At 53.5% G+C, this 19,724-nt stretch overlaps 1 protein-coding gene across 4 annotated transcripts in view; it reads right to left on the reverse strand.

Moving 5' to 3' along the window:
* Positions 1–19,724, reverse strand: part of EVC (EvC ciliary complex subunit 1) — a 63,712-nt gene that overhangs the window by 19,883 nt on the left and 24,105 nt on the right. For 3 of the 4 annotated variants that reach the window (XM_027600344.2, XM_027600343.2, XM_027600346.2), the window contains exons 7-12: positions 19,324–19,461; positions 16,100–16,258; positions 11,435–11,651; positions 8,646–8,794; positions 6,872–6,970; positions 3,997–4,209 (exon numbers count right to left, since the gene is read on the reverse strand). In XM_027600344.2, coding sequence (XP_027456145.1) covers positions 3,997–4,209; positions 6,872–6,970; positions 8,646–8,794; positions 11,435–11,651; positions 16,100–16,258; positions 19,324–19,461 — 975 coding nt within the window. Of the gene's footprint in view, positions 1–2,351; positions 3,064–3,996; positions 4,210–6,871; positions 6,971–8,645; positions 8,795–11,434; positions 11,652–16,099; positions 16,259–19,323; positions 19,462–19,724 lie in introns of those variants that run through there. The other variant, XM_027600345.2, reaches the window with a different exon arrangement.

A 19,724-nucleotide genomic window follows, 5' to 3' on the forward strand; every position in this document is an offset into this window, starting at 1 on the left:
GTTATTTGTCATGCAGCATTAGGACACCAGGACGGATGGGTGTGACTGGATGGGTCACCAAGAGAGTGCATGCAGACCAAGAGGAGGGTCCTGGACTGCGTCCTGGGCCACTCCAGGGGCAGACAAGGTGAAGGTGAGAAAGAACCAGCAAAAGAGACTGAGGCAGAGCCACAACAGAGGTAGCAGGAGAAGCAAGAGTCAAGCGGCTGTTTCAAGGAGGAGGGGAGAGCCCAGCTTTGGAGGACAGGGATCTCTCAATATGGAAAGTGGGAGAGAACAGGACCCAGCCCAAGCACTGTGGCTGAGTGCGGCAGGTGAGGCCTCAGAGCTCAGCACAGGTGGGAGCAGGTGTGGTGGCCGGGTGATGGAAACCCACCTGCAGTGGGGCTGGGAGAGTGGGAGGAGGGTGGGGGGCGGTGCCAGGATTTAACACCTGGTGGACTGATGGCCACATGGGTGTTCCTGATGATAGGAAGCGTTATGGACCGTACCCACCGCCACATGCCTTGTCAAAAGTGCAGACTCTCATGTGGCGGTCTATCACTCTCCCGTGGTGGCTGCTTCTGCCACAAACTCAGTAGCTTAAAACAACACAAACTCATTGTCTTAGAGTTCTGCTGGTCAGAAGTCCAAAATAGGGCTCAAGGGGCTAGACCCGAGGTGTCAGCAGGCTTACATGCCTTCTGGAAGCTCTGGGCAAACCCCATCTCCATGCCCTTTCTTGCTGCTGGAGATCACCTACATTCCTCGGCAAGTAGCTCCTTTCTCCATCTTCAAACCAACGATGGCTGGCTGAGACTTTCTTGGTCCAACCATAACACTCTGACACTCCTGCATTCCACTTTCATTTATAGGGACCCTGGTAATTCTATCGGGTCCACCTGGATAGCCCAGGAGAATCTCCCCGTCTCAAGATCCTGAACTTAATCACATCTGCAAAGTCCCTTGTGTCATGTGAGATCCCATGTTCACAGCCATTGGGAATTGGGACTGGGACATCTTTGGGGGGACCTAGCACAGTGGACTGGGGAAAAGCCCAGAAAGCAACATTAGAACAGATTACATTTTGAGAACCACCATTCTACAACCTGTTCCAATTGGGTAATCCAATATGGGATGGATTCCATAATATTTAACAACTTCCCTGAGTAACAGGACACGAAATTACCAAGGTCCTTTGGGTAAAAGACAATGTAGGAAATGCATTTCACAGCCTGGGTGTGTGTTTCATTTTCCATGAACAGTTTTGTTGATGTTTTTTTTCTTATGACTAAATATTCATCTGAATCATAGAAAGCTCATCGCTCATTTTTATCATCAAGGAGGAAATATGGTAAGTGAGAGTACACACGGACCTCTAAATATCTTGTGGCAATTTAAGGCAATTAAACAACCAATCAGTAAATTAATTATGACATATACACGTTGCAAAAACAGTCTTGGGTTATACTTATTTAATCAGTTGATTTGGTCATTAACCATCCTGCTTGCTTCTTGCGTGCAGAACTCCTGAAACCCTTCCGCACAAGCCACGGAAAATTCACATGCACGTGTATACTCACTAAGTAAATAAATAGGAAGTAAAAGCCAGAAGTCATGCATTGTCTAACATTTACTTAAAATAATCAAGACTCATAACCAGGGGGTTGCAGATAGATTATAGCTGTTGGTCTAATAACTGATCAGAAATGAAGTTCTGGATTTTTTTCGATGCCAGTATCATTAAATAATGAGAGAGAAGCTGTGTGAAAGGTCTTATCTTGCATTATCTCAGAGCAACACTGTTGGGTATTTTGATCCCTATTTTTCACTCAGAAGCAGAGATTCTGAGACATTTAGCAAGTTTCGCAAAATGCCAGAGCTGTGTGGGGGGTCAACTAACCGGCCGAGGCCAACCAGCCCATGGACAGGACTGCACTGGCTCAAACCCACACATCCAGCTTCCAAGATTAGGGGCCCATCTGCAAACTACAGCTGCCTCTCAAAGGCCCCCCCTCCTATTTGGGGATCCTTCATCAGAGGCACATTAGACTCACATGGCCAGCTTGTCTCCCCCACCGCCACCCCACAGACTGTAAATTAAGTGGTCTGGGCCCAGGATTGGTATGAATCCAATGGATTCAGCTTCAACTACATCCCTTGAAGAACAATAAAGTGACCCTGTGATAATTTCCAAAGCCGCGTTATTGTTTTTTTTTTTAAGATTTTATTTATTTATTCATGAGAGACAGAGAGAGACAGAGAGAGAGAGAGAGAGAAGCAGAGGGAGAAGCAGGCTTCCCGCTGAGCAGGGAGCCCGACGCGGGACTCGATCCCAGGACCCTGGGACCATGACCCGAGCCGAAGGCAGACGCTTAACCATCTGAGCCACCCAGGTGCCCGAAAGCTGCGTTATTGTTGTTGGTAATGCAGCCAAGTTTTCCTGGGCCCTCGCTGTGTCCCAGCCCCTGGACTTTGAATAAGGGAATGAAGAAATGAAAAACAGAGTTGCTATCCTCTAGGAACTTAGAGCCAAGCGCAGGAGACAGTTAGCAATGAGAGGAAGACACGATGCAGCTGATGGAGGACTGAACTGAATTAGAAGGAGGTCTAATAGGAAGCGAGGCCCTCTGCTGCTCCATGGCTGTGAGTGGCCTTGTGGCATGATGCCCCCCCTTTCCTTACGTGGTACCTTGGACAGCTCCGGTTAGTTGCTTTGGAAAACCTCCCTTCCATTCATGAGTCCAGTGCTCTTCTGTAACTAATGGGACCCCATGGCAAAGAGGCAGGGGTTGTTTCCTATAACAAGCTCCCAAGGGGTGGGCAGTCCAGGGCTGGGACAGTGGCGTCCACTCTCTGCTCCACCATCCTGAGCCCGTCTGCCTCCGTCCTCCCGCATCCTGCCTCTAAGTCAAAGGAAGGCTGGTGTGCCCCAGGCCTCCTGCACATGCTCTGGGCAGGAAGAACAGGGAATGCCGAAGAAAGGGAAGCTCTTTGCAGCGACCACACTCTGTCTCACTGGCCAGGACTATGTCACCAGGTCACTGCCAGATACTGGGATAGTGAACACATTCGTGTTACAGCCTGCGGTGTGCATTAAGGCAGGAGAGAAAGGAAATGCAGGAGTTTTAATGCCTGTCACATTTAGAAATTCCTCTATCTGACACGTTTTAGTTTTTTAAAATAAAGTTAATGTAAATTAGTTTCCTATTGCTGCCGTAACACATGACTACAAATTCTGCGGCTTAAAACAACACGAATTCATTATCTTAGAGTTCTGGAGGTCAGAATTCTGAAATGGGTCTTAACTGGGCTAAAATCAGAGCTGTGACCCTTCTGGACGCCCCGGGGGGGGAGTCTGCACCTGCCTTTTCCTGCCTCCAGAGGTGCCTGCCTGCCGTGCTCGTGGCCACATCCCGCCGTCCTCTGCTCCAGTCATCCCTTCTCCTTCTCTGACTCTGACCCTCCTCCTTCCCTTTTAGGAGGACGACCCTGTGATTACACTGGGGCCCCCTGGATACGCCAGGACAACGTCTCCATTTCAACATCCTTAATACACTCACTTGGGCAAGGTCCCTTCTGCCATGTTAGGTGACTATTCACATATTCTGGGGATTAGGAGGCGGACATCTCGGGACCATTATTCTATCTACCACGTGGATACCTGGTTTTAATCAGGAAACAGGCTTTCACTGAAAAACAGGAGTTCCATGTGAGAACCGCCCCCCCCGCCCAAGTCCGCTCCCTTACGAGCTACCTTCTGTTGTTGACTTCTGCCGGTCTAAAGCACAGGCATTGCTGCCCTTTCGTAATGGGCCAGCCGGAGGCATTAATCTACTGACTTCCCATCCTCTGCTCCCTTCTCCTGCCCACCTTGGTTGTGAAGGGCCGGGCAGGGCACAGTGTCTGTCAAGTGCTCAGCACAGGCACTAGGGATGCTCCATGAACAAAATCTCTCATTATTTTTCCTAAGTGTAAAAACGGTAGACTCCAGGCCTGGTTGTGCAAAATGCCCACCTGCTTGTCTTGCTCCAGGAGATCTTGGAAGAGTTCCCACTGCTGCTTGCGGAAGCGATCCGACTGCCCCAGCTGCTGCGCTGCGTTCTCCTGGACCTCCTGCCTCAAGTACTCACACTCTGCCTGGGAGAGGCCAGTCACGCCTGGGAGCGTCTGAAGGAACAGGACGTCCACAAACTTCTGGAACGTTTCCATGGTGCCACGGTACAGCTCCTGAAGCCAAGAGCACGTGACAGGGTTACAAGTCATGCTCTCACCCTGGGCAGGGCTGTGGGCTTTCCACAAAGCACAGAGGAAACCCAGCGAAGTGAGCTCTCAAATCACACACACACACACACACACACACACACACACACAGAGAGCAGGGGCAGAGGGAGAGGGAGAAGCAGACTCTGTGCTGAGCTTGGAGCCTGACTTGGGGCTCGATCCCAGGACTCCAAGATCATGACCTGAGCCAAAGTCAGACGCCTAACTGACTGAGCGACCCAGGCGCCCCTGCTTATCTCCTTTAGAAGCACCTATGCAGATGCACAGAATCACACGCACACCTTCACCTTGCTCCTCACACCTTCACGTGCAGCGTATTTCCAAGTACCTCCTCCTCAGAAACAGACCCCAGCAGGTGTATTCCTCATTCACACCTGACAGGCTCTCCTGATATTAGAAAAAAGGGGGTCTTTACCTTCACGGTCCAAGCTCTCACAGGCCTGGCAACTAGACGCAGGCACAGGAAAATCAAATACAGAACATCCCAAGGACATCACTGGAGGGATGAGGCTGTGGTCACTTCAGTGTCACCACAAGCCTTTACTGAAACTGATGTATTTGCTGCCACCCTCTGACATTGGCCCGGTGCTTCTATATGCACCGCTCATTCCTCCAGCAGCAATACGTGATGGACGTTTTGGCCTTGCTTTATGGAGGAGGAAAGTGGGTTTAGTTGGCCAAGATCTTAGACTCCAATCCCAGCTCAAGATAGAGAGTGTCAGCCTGCTGGAAAATGTCCCCTGCTGGGGGTGGGCTCAGGTGGGCTCAGGGGCCACAGGGTAGGGCATCAAGAGCATCTGCCTCATGAGTATGAGCTCACTGGACCTACCCCATTCCCTCCATGACAGTGGTTCTCAAACTCAGCTGTGCATCAGAATGCTGTTAAGATGGAGAAACTGAGGCACAAGTTAGATAAGCTGCTCCTGAACCCGTAACTGGCCAATGGCCTGGCTGGGATTGGAACCCAAGCATCTGGCAGGACGTCACTGCTCTACCACACAGCCCACACTGAGCAGCATGTGGTCTTCTTACGGGGACATCAGCCATTCCCTCCTAATTCAGTGTGGCCTCATCTTCACTAATTACATCTTCAAGGACCCTACTTCCAAGTAAGATCACATTCTGAGGTTCCAGGGTGACAAGACACTTTGGGGGCTACTGTTAGGGATGGAATTGTGTCCCCCAAGTTCAAATACTGAAGCCCTAAGCTCCAGTGTGACAGTATCTGGAGATGGGGCCTTCAAGGAGATGGCTGAGGGTAAGTGAGGTCGTAGAGTGGGGCGTTAAGCTGATAGGGCTGGTGTCCTAATAAGAGGAAGACCCCAGAACTCTTTCTCTTCATTAGCACATGGGAAGGGCCAGGTAAGGACAAAGCAAGGAGGTGGCCATCTGCAAGCTGGGAAGAGGGTCCTCACCAGAACCCAACCCTGCCCACACCTTGACCTTGGACTTCTGGTCTCCAGAACAGCGAGACAATAAGTGTCTGCTGTTAAGCCCCCTGTCTAAGGCACTTGATTACAGCGGCTGAGCTGGCTGATACAGACACCATCCACCCAGTAGAGCTGCCACGATGCTGAGGGTTTGCACTGCCCACCTTCACTTGTTTTGATGGGCCTCGGATACCCCCTGGCTCCTTGTCCACTTGGCCTGTCTCCCCCTTCAAAGCTTGGCTCAGGCATCTCTTCCTGCAGACAGCTGTCTCTGACTTGGCCTTAGCCCCAGGCATCCCTCACGCCTCCTCTCCGCACCCGTAAGCAGGGATGTTGTAACAGAAGCCAGCTGGGATCGGGCATGTCCTGGATTCCAGCTACGGCCTAAGGGCCTCATTCCACCCCCATGAAGAAGGCTTATCATTGTCCCCATTTCGCAGATGGGGAAACTGGGAACTGGAGAGGCCCAGTAAAATCTGGAGGCCACACAGCGGGGAAGGGGAAGAGCCAGGACGCAGACGCAGGCACTCAGAGTCTGGAGAGGACCCCATATGCACTTCCCAACGCTACGGCACTTGTCACTTTCCTTCATGCAGGATGTCCGCATTTCGGCTTTGCAGTAGCTCTGGGTGCTGCCCGAGGCAGGGGCTCTGTGTCTTGGTCACCATCACCCCCTGGGAGGCCCATCACTTTGGAGGGCACAGGTGATCTCCCCTGTTCTCTTGGAGTCAGTCCTCCAGGCCAGCATGGAGTCCTCGTCCCCGTTCTGGAGTTGCATGAGGTTGCCCGGGGAGAAAGGCGGTGCCGGCACTCAAACCCAGGCCTCCCTGTTCTAGGGCCAGCCCTCCGTCCTCACCACTGCCTTACCCGCTGACTCCCACAAAAGCCGGCCTCCTTTCCATCCTGGGTGAACTCACTTCCAAAGGCCTTTGCCCCTAGGGACATCTGGAGGTCCGAGTCCTGAGCACCCCGGAAATGGAAGATGCCTCTGATAGGACCCTGGTGTGTGATGCGGGGAGGGAGGGACCCATGGAGGGCATGTGGCTTGCCTGCTCTCCACAGGGCCAGAGTTGGGCCTGAGCCTGCATCTCTGGGGTCCCGGCCCAGGAGGAGGGGGGATTCGCATGCACGTGCGGATCCTGGGGACTCTCTGCAGGTCCCACCACGAGGCCACGTACCTGGCAGAGCACAGCCATGACCTCGGTGGTTCTGACGTTCTCCTCCTCCTCCAGGTAACTCTGGGTCAACCTCTGCCTCTCCAGGACCGCATGAAAAGCCTGCGAATGAAACGTGAGCTGAATCTTGTGGGAAAATGCCAATTTTTTTTCCTAGAAAAATTCCCCCAAAGGGCCACTCTCAGATCTGAAGGATGTCCGTCCCTGATTTATATAGGAGGAAACTGAGGCACAGGGATATCACGTGGCTGCAAATTGCAAACCTGATCTCCTGGCCACAAGCCACCCAGGCATTCTGTGACTGAGTTGCTGGGGACCACCACCCGGGCCTGGGGAGACCACCCAGTGGAGCCCACCACCTAGCAGGGTCAAAGCACACAGGCCGTGAGAGGTCAGTCTGGTTGGCCCTGGCCACGTGGCTGCGCCCTGCCCTGAGGAGCCAGAGAATGGGGTGCGGGGGGAGATGGGGCAGACACAGGCGTGCAGCCGAGGGGCATGGCGGGTCAAAATGACAGAGGGACAGACTCCTCATGGGGAGGTCCACGGGGGACAAAGACCCTTGTTCATTTATTTCCTCGTTCCCTCGTTCATCCATTCTTTCATGTATCTGCTCCACCCTTCCCTCCTTTGTCCCTGTCTCCTGAGCCCCCAGCGTGGGCCTGCCCTGTGCTGAGGTGCTGGGCAGAGCCGACCGGGCCACCTTTCCCTGCGCTCAGGATGTGCAACGCGATGCCAGGAAGGGGCCAGAAATCTCTAAGCAACATAGAGCAGTATAATCCTACCAGCCTTGCTTCAGATGCATCCTGTCCAGGACAGAAACAGCCCCCCACCCCAACCTTGTGACCTGGAAGGGATCTGGGAGGAGGCTCCTTGGGGGGGGGGGGGCAAGGTGGACCTTAAAGGGACCTAAATGCCTCTCTTCTGTCCTCAGTGTGTGTCGGGGAAGTCTCCTCCTGGCTTCTCACTGGGGAGCTGCTCCTGCCACCAGGCTGGCCCCAGGGAGGGCCCATGCCTGTGCTCTGCGTGGGGCCTGGATCCAGTCACTGTCCCTCTGTCCCTCTGTCCGAGCCAAAACAAGGTCCAGCTCATGTCAAGGCAAAGGAGAAGGGCCCAGACAAATAGTCGGGCCATGGCTGTCCCTTACTTGGTCTCCCTGAACCCTAACAACCCATGAGGTGGGTGCCATGACTCCCATTATGCACATGAGGAAGCTGAGGGCTGAGGGGAGCAATGCGCCCAAGGTCACTCAGCTCCTTAGCAGCAAAGTCAGCGTTCCAACCCGTTTCCAGGTGGCCCCAGTGCCCAAATGCTTGACCACTGTGCAGAATGGACAAGCAGGTGCCCTAGCCCCCATGCATGAGCAGGGAAATACGGGGGCAAAGGCAGGGCTCTCTCTCTCTCTCTCTCTCTCCCCCTGGTCGTCTCGGCCTGTGCTGGTGCTAGCTCATTTCTCTGCCCTCAAGGAGGGTGGCCTCTTGTTTCTTGTCTGGCAAGTCTCCTTGTCCCCTTCCTTGTCAAGACAAGGGCATTTTCTAGCCCGGCCACCTCCCTGATCCTGCCACAGAGCCTCCGTGCACAGTCCTCCCTTCCCCTGGGCTGGCTAAGGTCACCAGGCTGACACAGGGCAGTTAGCAGTAGACCTCATGTCTGGCCAATGCCAAAGTCTCTGGCTTTCCTTGCGCAGTAACGAGGATGAAGCCACAGCACTCAGCCTGCATGGCTGCTCCCCGGCTGGCTGTGTCTGTGGACGCGGGGAGGGAGTGGGGAGCAGGGTCACCTGGAGGAACTCGTCCGGGGTGGTGCTCTGCTGTGCCTCAGCCAGGAAGCTCCTCTGTTCCTCTTCTTGGGCCAGCGTGAGCTTGGCCATCTCCTCTGCTTGGTGAACCAGTGACGCCTTAACCAGGTCTTTGCCTCGCTGGACAAACTCTGAAATTGAAGTAAGCCCCAGCACGTCGCAGGTTACTCCCCAGGCAAGACACTCACAGTCTCCTGCCCGCACTCAGGATGCAGGATGGACCAGCAGGTGCCCCGCACTCCTGCCCGCACTCATAGTTTTATCTTTCAGGTATAGGTGCTTCCAAAAGGCCAGTGTTAGGAGCCCCTGGCTCTTCAAAGCCCACAGCCCCACGTTATTTGAAGGGACCCTTCTTCCCCTCGGGCCCAGTGCTCAGGACAGAAAAGGCTGCATTTTGTGGTTGTGCAGGGCGACCAGTCAACCTGACCGGGAGATGAAGAAGGGGTATTTTTTGTGGGGAAAAATGAGGAAGGAATAGGTGACACAGGGAGGGACAGATGGAAGGACAGGAGAGAAGACTCCGGGTCTGTAGGAAGACAGTGACATCTCAGAGTGCAGTTGAGATTTAAAACTCATGAGGATGAGTTATTAAATTAGCAGGAGCTGCAAGAAGGAGGGGCAACCCAAGGGCAAGGCCCTCTGCCTGGTGGGGAAGGTGAAGGCGGGCAGAGAGGCTGGGGTCTGAACCCCCCTTCACCCCGCAGAGGTCAATGGGCCGGCAGCGTGCCAAGGACAGCACTGGGCGCTGGGCGCAGGCTGCTCCTGGTGCAGAGGAGTTGAGAGAAGGGGAAGGGACAATCAGTGTCATGCCGGATGAGGAGCAGGGTGGTGGGAGGAGAAGGATGAAGGGTAATGGGCAGTGTGGGACCCCAGGGAAGGCTTCTGGGAGAGGAGATAAAGAAGAGGTGAGCCAGATCCTTCTCCCCTGAGTTTTGGGGGAGATGCTCAGTGTAGAAGCTGGAGAAGTCAACGAGGGCCAGGCCACCAGGGGTCTGCCGTTCTGGGAGATGTTTGTTTCAGCATTTCACACACACACACACACACACACACACACACACTCTCTCTCTCTCTCTCTCTCTCTCTCTCTCTCTCTCTCTCCACACTTGTAAGACAAGCACACTTCTTTGGGTTTTGTCTGGGAATGTGTTTAGCCTCTGGCACCAAAGAAAAGGGTGTGACCAGGTGTCCAGAGAGACCAGAGTCCTCCCTCTGCCCAAGGTCCTCCCTCCATGCCCCGACTGTCTCCCTGCCTCCCCTGTCCTGTCCAAGTTCAACAGAGCCTGATCAGTGGGGTTCCTTTGGCATCCTGCCCCTGCCAGTCTGTGCTGCTGGGGCCCCGTCCCGCTAAGAGAGCCCAGGTCCCTGTGTGAGATGACCCCCAAGGCCAGATGTGCTCAGTTCTACACAGTCCAGACTCCAGCCAACAGCGGGCTTCCACATGGTCACAGAAGCCGTGATGCCGAGTGACAAAGACCTCATGGAATGGCCCGAGGCCCCAGCTCTGAGTGCCTCCCTCTGACCCCATCTCTGAAAGGCAGCCGGCAGGCTTGGCAGAGAGGACACAAGCCACTGCAGACAGAGGACCAGGACACGGGCTGCAACGAAAACCTGGCGCCATGCACTGAACCGTGTCCCCCCAAATTGATACTCTAAAGCCCTAACCCCTACGGGACTGCACTTGGAGGGTAAACGAGTTTGTGAGACTGGGGTCCTAATCCCCGAGGGCTGGTGCCTGAGAAGAAGAGGAAGAGGTACAAGAAAGCCCTTCTCTGCTACGTGAAGACACAGAAGGCTGCAGGCAGGACTCAGTTTCTCACCGGAACTGACTGGGCTGGCGCTCTGTTCTCGGACTTCACTGCCTTCAGAACTGGGAGAAAAGAGAGGGCTGTTGTGTAAGTCCCATGGTCTGTGCTATCTTGATACCGTGGCCCGAGCTGACCAAGACCCCTGGAGACTCCCTGGCCCTACAGCGTCCATACCCATGTGGGTGTCAGAGTCTGCTGGGGAAACTGTGAAGCACACGACTCCGTGCCCTGCAGACGTCCTGACCGAGACCCCAAGAGGCTGCCCGCCTCTCTGCTTCCACTCCCGGCCCCGGGTGAATGTGCAGACTTGGACCCGCGCTGGGACCAGCGATGAGCTCTCCCCACTGAGGGCCTGGGGCAGCCGGTGCTGGAGGCAGAGCTGGTACCCTCCCTGCAGCTAAAGTTTCTTCTTTCTAACGATGGGACCTGGACTAAGTCTCGGATGCCCTCAGTATCTTGAGCCCTGACCTGCCCACCTCCCAGGGTCCGCCCCAGGAGCTGGGGTGGGCACGAGAAACAACCACGTCGGGTTTCCTCTCCTGCCCTACAGGCTCAACCATTGCCCACCCTCGCCTGCGCTACTGAGCAGGGCCCTGGGACTTGTGTAGGGCCATGGGTTGCAGCTGAGTGCCGTGTGTCATTTCTGGGCATTGCCACCCTCCTTTGCTCTCTGCATGGTCCAGGTGATTCTGCTGCAGGAACACCAGGGCTTCTGTCAGCCCGGTCACTGAAGGCTAAATGCAGCCGGCAATCCCAGACCCTAGGGGCAGCCTTATGGGGAAGGCAAGGAAGGCTCAGAGCCGGTAAAGGGATGCAGTCCCCAAGGGCCGGAAGGGGATCACAGCCTGTGCTGGTCTCCCCGCGTGCTGCTCCATGTCTCCTGACGCTGCCCCCCAGGCCTGGCCCCCCTCCCCCACCCCCGCACAGGAGGGCTGTGCACCCCGGACCCGGCCATGGCTCACTCACCGCTGCTGAAGCGCTCCGCCTCCCCCCAGAAGGCCTTGTGCTGCTGAGTGAGCAGCTCCTCTTTCTGCTGCCCGGAGAGCTTCCCCTCGATGGTCAGCAGCTCCAGGCCGCGGGACAGGGCGGCCAGCCGGCATTTGGTCTCCTCCTGGATTTGGAGCTTCAGGGACTCGATCATTTTTGCCATGTGCGCCCGCCCCATGGTTCTCTCCAGGGTGTCCTGGGAAGAGAAACCCCCAAGTCAGCATCCCGCCCCGCAGCAGGGGTCTGCCAAGGGCAACGGGCTCCGTCCTGGAGCCCCCGCTGCCTGTGAGCAGAGTGAAGACCGACTGGCTCTCCCTCCGCTCCTCCCGCGTCAGCTCCTTGGCTGCAAACAGAATCGTCCGTCACAGGGCTGGGGTGAGGCTGACGCGGGGTACCAGGCGTTAAGCTCTTGGCACAGAGTGAGAGCACGTCGGGGGGCTGCTCTTCTGGGAAGGGGTTCAGTGCATGCATGTGGCCAGAGAGGGGCCTTCCTTATGGCCATCCCTCCCCAGTCCCTGGGGCCTTTGGCCTCCACAGCCCTGAAAGGGAAAGGCAAAGGCACAGAAAAGGTCACAGGAGCCCTTGGCTTTGGAGCCTCAGAGAGCCTGGGATGCAGGGTCTGAAGAGATTTTCGATGGTGAGACTGACTTCACAAGTGGCTCCCTCGAGGTCAGACTTGAGAACGGCCCCCCTGCCCCCTCTGCCCCACCACGGCATCATGACTCAGGACAGGACTCTTGGAAAAGACACCTCCCTAGGGCAGGAAATGCTGAGCAGCGGCAGATGGGACCCTGTGGGTCCAGAAGCCTCAGAGGGCAGCTGCTCACCCTGCAGAATGAGCGTGAGGACCGCAGAAGCGGGAGGGGGGGGGCTGCTGTGTGCAGAGGGAGCACGCCTCTCCCAGCTGGGCATGGCCCCAGCAGACACCCGAGTCCACCTCAGCCCCTGTCTCGTCCTCCATGCCGGCAATCCTGCCTCTTCAGACGCCCCTCTCTTTCCTTCCTGCCGGCCCGTCACAGCCAGCTCAGGCCCTACTCACGTCTGGTCTGTTGTCCCAGCCTCCCACCTGCCCCCGTGAGCTCTGCCCCCGCATGGCGGACAGGGGCCTTTCTGAGAGGCAGACCTGGTGCTGTCCTATGGCCCAAACCCTCTAGTCACTGCCTTCAAACCAAGTCTGAACTCCAGGGCATGGTGCATGGTGCCCCTCGGTGCCCCTCGGACCAGGCCTGGCTTCGTCTCCAGCCTTGTCCACACACCTTCTTGCTCAGGGCCGCCCAGCACACCTGGCTCCCAGCTCTGCCGGGCCTTTGCACACTCGAGGCCCTCCACCTGGAGCACCTTCCCTGTTCCTCTCACTCCTCGGCCTGCTAGTCCTCATCCATGCTGGGCTGGGCTGTGGGGTGCCTTCCCTGATCTCCCCCACCCAACAGCGGGCCCCTCCTCCATGCTCCATGGCCCCATGTGCTCTGTCTTTAAGGAGCTAATCACAAGGGACAGTCCCAAGCTGGACTGAGAGCCCTTGAAGACAGGGCAGGGGCAATGTCTGAGCCACCCACGGCCAGGCCTGGGTCTCACTGTTTGTTGAGCGGCACTGGTCTGTGTTCTGACAACGTGTGAACAGGGCAAGAATAAGGATCCCCCAATTACAGACAAGAATGCTGAGGTTTATTCTGGAAGGCCACATAACTAGCCCAAGGGCAGTGGCTTTGAACCTCCTCCGATTAGACACGCCTGACAGCCGTCGGCAGGCCCGTGACCACTAGGGGGCGGAAGAGGATAAGCGCTGGGTGGCTGCGCGCTGGGTGGGAAGGCTCTGCTCAGCGCTCTGTGGGGGGGGGGGGTACCCAGACGGGGCCACCCTGGGGAGAGGTGCGCCCAGACCGCCATTGGCAGCCACCTCTGAGGTAGCACGATGAGACCTCTCCAGCTCAGTAGTGACAGCACAACCTCCGGGTTTATATTCAAAGACAGACAGGAGCGGAGAGAGGTGAGCACAGGCAGAGGGACATGGGATGGGAGAGTGAGAGTGTAGAAGGTCCCCAGTAGTGCCCGGGCGAGAACTGGGCTCCACCCGTCCGAGCTGCAGGCCTCGGGTACAGTGCCTTCCCCGGACCCTGAACTTACGGAGCTGCGGTGAAGATTAAGTTAAAATACTTAAAACCCTCAAAAGAGCAGCCAGCACGTAGTAAAAGCTCACGAGCACAAGCTGCTGTTACAATTATCTACAAGCCTCTGGCATCGCTCTTGATGTGGCTTTTTGTCAGACATCCCAGGAGAATGATTCTCGCCACCTCTGAGGTCCTTTCCAGAACCCTACCAGTTGGATATTCAGGGATGCCATGTGAACATTGTAGCTCCAACTGCCCAGGCCAGAACGCTCAGGCATGACCCAAGAACTTACCACCTTCTGGAGTTTATCAGCAACATAACATGAGATATAGAAGCTACATCTTTTGGGGGGTACACAGATTTACAGCCCTTTGCATGCATCACCGTGAGGATTTGTTGATGTCTATTTTGCCTGCGGATCTGTGGCCCGTGGAGTCTAATCACTAACACACCGAGCACTTCCCATGGGCCAGGCCTTACATATCGTCTGCTATCTAATATTCTCAGAGCAGGTGCACTTCTGATCCCCACTTACAGATGATGAAACCGAGTCAGAGAGAGGTTAAATAACCTGCCCAAGGTCAGCCAGTTAACAAGCAGCAAGACTGTGGTATGAACTCAGGTTTCCAGTTCGAGTCTGTAATACTGTTTCTATAACAGAACGTGGCCCACAAATAGGTACTCACCAAATGTTGGCTAAGAGAAGGGAATATTGATAACCTGGATAATTCCCTCCCTTCTTTCTATTTGGAAGTTACTGGCTAATACTTGGGCCGAAGTCAGCTAAGGATACTTTTTTTTTTTCCCTGCATCAATATCCTGCTGACAGAATAATAATTAAATAAAAAGAAAAAAAAAAGAGGGGAAAAATAGTCTTTCTCTTTTGATAAGCATTAATATCAGCAGCCTTATCAAAATGAAATCCAGTTCACAGGGGTTTAGACGGCCAATCCAGAAGCTTGTTGCCCGGGCTCAGTGATGTCATTAGCACGGGAATCCAAGGTGGGTCACCTAGCTGGCCCCCTGCTCAACAGGAATAAAATATCTGCCATGCCTACCTTCCAGCAGGGCTGGGGAGGAAAAGGAGATTGTATGTGTACACGATGAGCAAAAACATCAAGTTCTCAAATAGCTGTTGTACACGGGGAGTTTGTTAATGCATATCCTGAGACTGGTGGGGAAGGCCTGCATTTCTAACAAGATCTCAGGGGCTGCCGAGGCTGCTGGTCTGTGGACCACACTCTGGTGGTTGTGGAGAAAAGGCAGGGCCTTCTCCGTGGGTCAAAGTTGCCGAGTCGCTGAGCCAAGGGCAGGGCGGCCGCTGCAGGTTTCTGAGCTGGGTGCTCAGGTAGGTGCACAGGTCTGAAATGGAACTCATGAGTATCCAAGGGGAAATGGGTGCATGGTGTGCCCTGGGCCTTGCACATAGCAGGGCAAGGCCAAAACCACGGCTGAGAAACCCCATGGTGACTAGGGCATTATGAGTCCCTGAGCACTTCCCCGGGCCCTGTCTGCAGAAATTCCTAGGACCACTCTTTTATAAATAGAATAATTGAAGCTCAGCGGGGTTAAATAACTGGTTCAAGATCACACAGCCTCAAGTGGCTGAGCCTAGGTTCAAAGTCAGATTTTTGGATTCCTCTATGCCAGTGGGTTGCATCTCCAACTACGTATCAGAATTGTTTGGGGAGTTTTAAAACCAGCAATACCAGGGGCTTCACTGTAGACCAATCAGACGGGATCTCTGGGCATGAGGTCTGGGCATAGTCATTTTATGAAAGCTCCTCAGGTGATTCATGGAGCCGTCAGGAGAGCAAAGGAAGCTCCATCCACACAAGTGGGTGTCAACTATGACTACTCATTGCGGTCACCTACAGCTCTAAAAACCCCAGACTCATTAAGTCAGAGTCTCTGGGGGCCCGACCTGGGACCCCAGCATCAGTACTTTTTAAAGCTCCCCAGATGATTTCAATGTGCCGCCAGGATTGAGAGTCAATGCTCTATGCTGCCTCAACACAAAGCTGGTCAGCATCTCCACTTAAGGAATGGGTGGGTGGGTGGGTGGATGGACGGATGGAAAGAGGGATGGATGGTTGGATGGATGGATGGATGGATGGATGGATGGATGGATGGTTGGATGGTTGGGTGGATGGATGGTTGGATGGATGGATGGATGGATGGATGGATGGATGGATGGATGGTTGGGTGGATGGATGGTTGGATGGATGGATGGATGGATGGATGGATGGATGGATGGATGGTTGGATGGTTGGATGGTTGGTTGGATGGATGGATGGATGGATGGATGGATGGATGGATGGTTGGATGGATGGGTGGGTGGATGGGTGGGTGGATGGATGGATGGATGGATGGATGGATGGTTGGATGGATGGATTCACTGCTTTTCTCTGGGCTCTATACCCCCATCTACAATTTAAAGGTGTTCAACTTGATCTCTATGGCGCATCAAGCTTCTGGATTCCACATCCCTAGTGTGAGTATCTTCAGGTTCCTTCCCCGCCCCCTACAGCATACCAGAGCCTGCAAATCCTGAGAATCACGCAATAACCCTTCGGCTGCAATCATTCTTTCTGTAAGCGTCATCATGAGCTGTCGGGCTTTGGAGCTGGAACACTTAAATTGGTCCATAAGAAAGTGCTGGATGTTTTCCATCTGTTTCCAGAAAGCTTCCATCTGTGAAATGAGAATGAAAAGCAAGAGGTGGGTGTAGAAAACTTATTTAAGAAAGTTATAAAGCTAGATGGTTCATGCTTGAGAATTACAATTCATTCCTTATCACACACTAAGATTCTAAATATTTCTGCAATTGGGAGCGAGTTTATCTTGGCAATAATCGAATTCTATAGAGAGGTTCCTCCTTGGTGTATTGTAGGTGCCAGTCAGTTTCAAGGTGGCTTTTCAGCAAACACCAATGCTCTGCTGATAAGGAAGGGCAGGCACAATGAGATCACCTAGCGTAAACAGCTTAAAGACTCTTAAACAGGCCGTGATTGCTGCCTGGGGAGTGCGTGAAATTCGCCAGTGTGATCCTGGAAGCTTCCATATCTCCAAAAGGGATTAACCATGTTCTGGAAATAAAAGCACGAATGGCCATTTACATTTCAGTTATTGCTCTCAAAGTACAAAAGAGCAATATGGCAGAGACATTGCTGACCATGAAAACATTCTGCTTCAAAATCGTTTTCCTCTGGGGGCCTGGGTGGCTCAGTTGTTAAGCGTCTGCCTTCGGCTCAGGTCATGGTCCCAGGGTCCTGGGATTGAGCTGCGCATCGGGCTCCCTGCTCCTCGGGAAGCCTGCTTCTCCCTCTCCCACTCCCCCTGCTTGTGTTCCTTCTCTCGCTGTATCTCTCTGTCAAATAAATAAATAAGATCTTTAAAAAATAAAAAATAAATAAAATAAAATCGTTTTCCTCACCCCCATCTCATCAGGAGGAGAGGTGGGAATCATCGAGTGGCTGAGAATGTCAAGGCTCATCCAGCCTCCTAGAGCTCCAAGAATCAGGATACTAGCAGTCATAACCACCTCCCTTTCTGGCATGCAGGTAGGTACCAGGCTCTGTGCCTCACCCATTTTGTGTCTGGGTAAAATGTCTATATAGGGCCGGCTGCAGGAACAGCCTCAGAAAGTTAGGTCACTGGTCATAGGTCACAGAGCTGGGAGGTAGGGGCAGAGTTGGGGCAGATCCACTGAACTCCCCAAGCTGTGGCTTTTCTCCACTGTGGCTTGGCCTCTCCGACTTCTAAATTCGTCTGGGCACCTCTTGCTGCACAGGGCATGGGCATGGGAGGGGTCGGGGCTGAGTAGCACCAGAAGCCTGCCCTGACCTTGTGGCACGGGCGGAAAGGTGGAGACAAACGCAACCTGAAACACTGAGTCACTCTGACCAGCCACGTCCTAGGGGCCGCGCACGGCCGAGAGGAAGCCCACACCAGGGTGGGCAGGGCCCTTTGTGCCCTCAGTGATTTGTGTCCCAGCCGGGCGGCAGCCCATCTATCAAACCTCTGGCCTCCCTCCCGCTCCCGGCCCCGCACCGGTTGGCTTCCCTCCCGACTGCTCTAAGAGGACGTGACTATCACCTGTGACACCCACCCACCTCCAAACAGAGTTGAATGTCCAGCCAGCATTGTTGCTTCTCCGTCAGCCCCAGAGAGCCAGGATACCCACTCTGTTCCTAAAAACTCTTGATTCATTTGGCGTCTGTGACATGATTTTCTCCCGGTCCCTCAGAGTCCATACTCTGCCTTCCTGTCTCAATTCTCCTTGGCTCCTCTTCTTTAAATGCTGGCAGGATCCTAGACTGGGCACCAGGTGCCTTTCCCTACCCTTTCTATACACACCCTAGGCCAGGGTGTCTCCACTGCTGGAGGTCACCATACGTCCAAGAATCCTGGGCATACTATGAATCATCTGCCTGAAATATGCAGATGTGGACATGCGGGTCCACTGCTTTGGGGAGCCCGTGGACCCAGGAGTCCAGGCTGAGCACCCTCCCTCTGCCACTCATGCCATGAACATCCCCGCTCCCCATGTCCTCTGACCCAAGCTTAGTGGAGGCTCTCCATCTTCAGGCATCTCCACCTCAAGATGTCAAGTCAGGACTCACCAGCTCTTCTCCCAACTTGCTTCTCGTCCTGGGATCCTTATTTCCGTAGAACTAGTCCTTTACACCCTCTTCTCCTCCAAACCTCCTTTTCTGCTACCCTATCAGCTCTCCCACTTTTTCTTACCCCTCTATTTCTATTGCAACTGTCTTCATGAAATTTTACTACTGCCCTAGCCCCAGAGTGCATACCTATCCTCCACTGAGCAGCCCGAGCTCTCCTTCTAAGACAGAAATGGATCCACCTGCCTTCTACCGCCAAACCGCGGTGACTCCCACCTCCTTGGCACAAGATGAAAACCCTCAGGCCAGATCTCTGGCTTTCTCTGGCTTTGCTTCTCCTCTCAGTCCTCCTTGGCTCCCTTCTTTGCCTGCACACAGGCCAGCATCCACCCACACTTCCCCCAAAAGGCCTCTCGATGGGTCTCTTCTTCTAGGAAGATTTTCCTAACCCGAGGATAAAACGGATTCCTCTCTCCCCTGCGCCTCCGCCTTCCAGTGTTTTCGTCTATCACAACGCTTGCAAGCTATAAAATCCAAATCTGCTCACCCGTCAGTCCCCCTACTAGGCTAGCCTGTGCATCTCTCTGGCAAGGCCAGGTCCAAGGGCATTCTGAATCCCCAGTGTGCAGCACAATGCTTGGGTGCAAAAAAACAAAACAAAACAAAATAACCCTATTTAATACCTAATATAGGAACAAGGGGTAGTGGAATGGAAATGCAAAAAAAGGGATATTTGAAGGAAGCCACCCTCTTTGGAATTTAAAGCAGGTATTTATAGTGATGCCTGGGGTCGAAAAGTTAGCAGCTAGCATCTGCTCTAATCCACAGGGCAGGAATGACATACAGGGTTAGAGCAAACTTCGCTTTGAATGACAAAAAGATCAATCTAAAATTTAAACAAGGGGGATTCGTTGTTTTTTTTTTTTTTTTTTAAACTCTGTAAATCTTCGCCCCTTAATTATACCTTCTCTATCACTTACTTTCTGAAACTGGATCCCTGGCTTTGGGGCAGAACACATCAGGGATTTCAAGTCTTAAACATGCTTCTAGGTGCTATCTCTTTAATCTTGTTAATTTAACTGCCCCAGAAACCAAGGTTTTTATAAGAAAAAAGAAAAAAAATCCATCGCATACATTATCTATTAGCTGCTCAGAGTATTCTCGCTCCTTCTTTTCCACATCTGCCAGAGTGATGTATTCAGAATCACCAGCCCCCAACATTTCCGTGTTTGACAGTTTGACCTGAAGTCCCTTTTCTAGTTCCTCCAAGTCCTGGGGAAAACAGAAAAAGGCGGGGGGTGAGGGGGGGGAATAAACAAAGGAAAATTCTAATATATCTTAAATTCTAGAAAAGAAATGCTTTCATCTTTCACCACATTATCACAAAATATTTCTTAACCATAATTAGCTGCTTTAGGCATTGTCCTACTTAAGTTTGATGATAGAAATCTATTTTTCTCATTAGACATAGAGTCTCAAGAATACTGGATTATTTTCTTCTATATTGCTCCCTCCCTCCCCTCAAAAAAAAACAG

This window comes from Zalophus californianus, chromosome 2 (assembly GCF_009762305.2).
Source record: "Zalophus californianus isolate mZalCal1 chromosome 2, mZalCal1.pri.v2, whole genome shotgun sequence".
Classification (NCBI taxonomy): Eukaryota; Metazoa; Chordata; class Mammalia; order Carnivora; family Otariidae; genus Zalophus; species Zalophus californianus.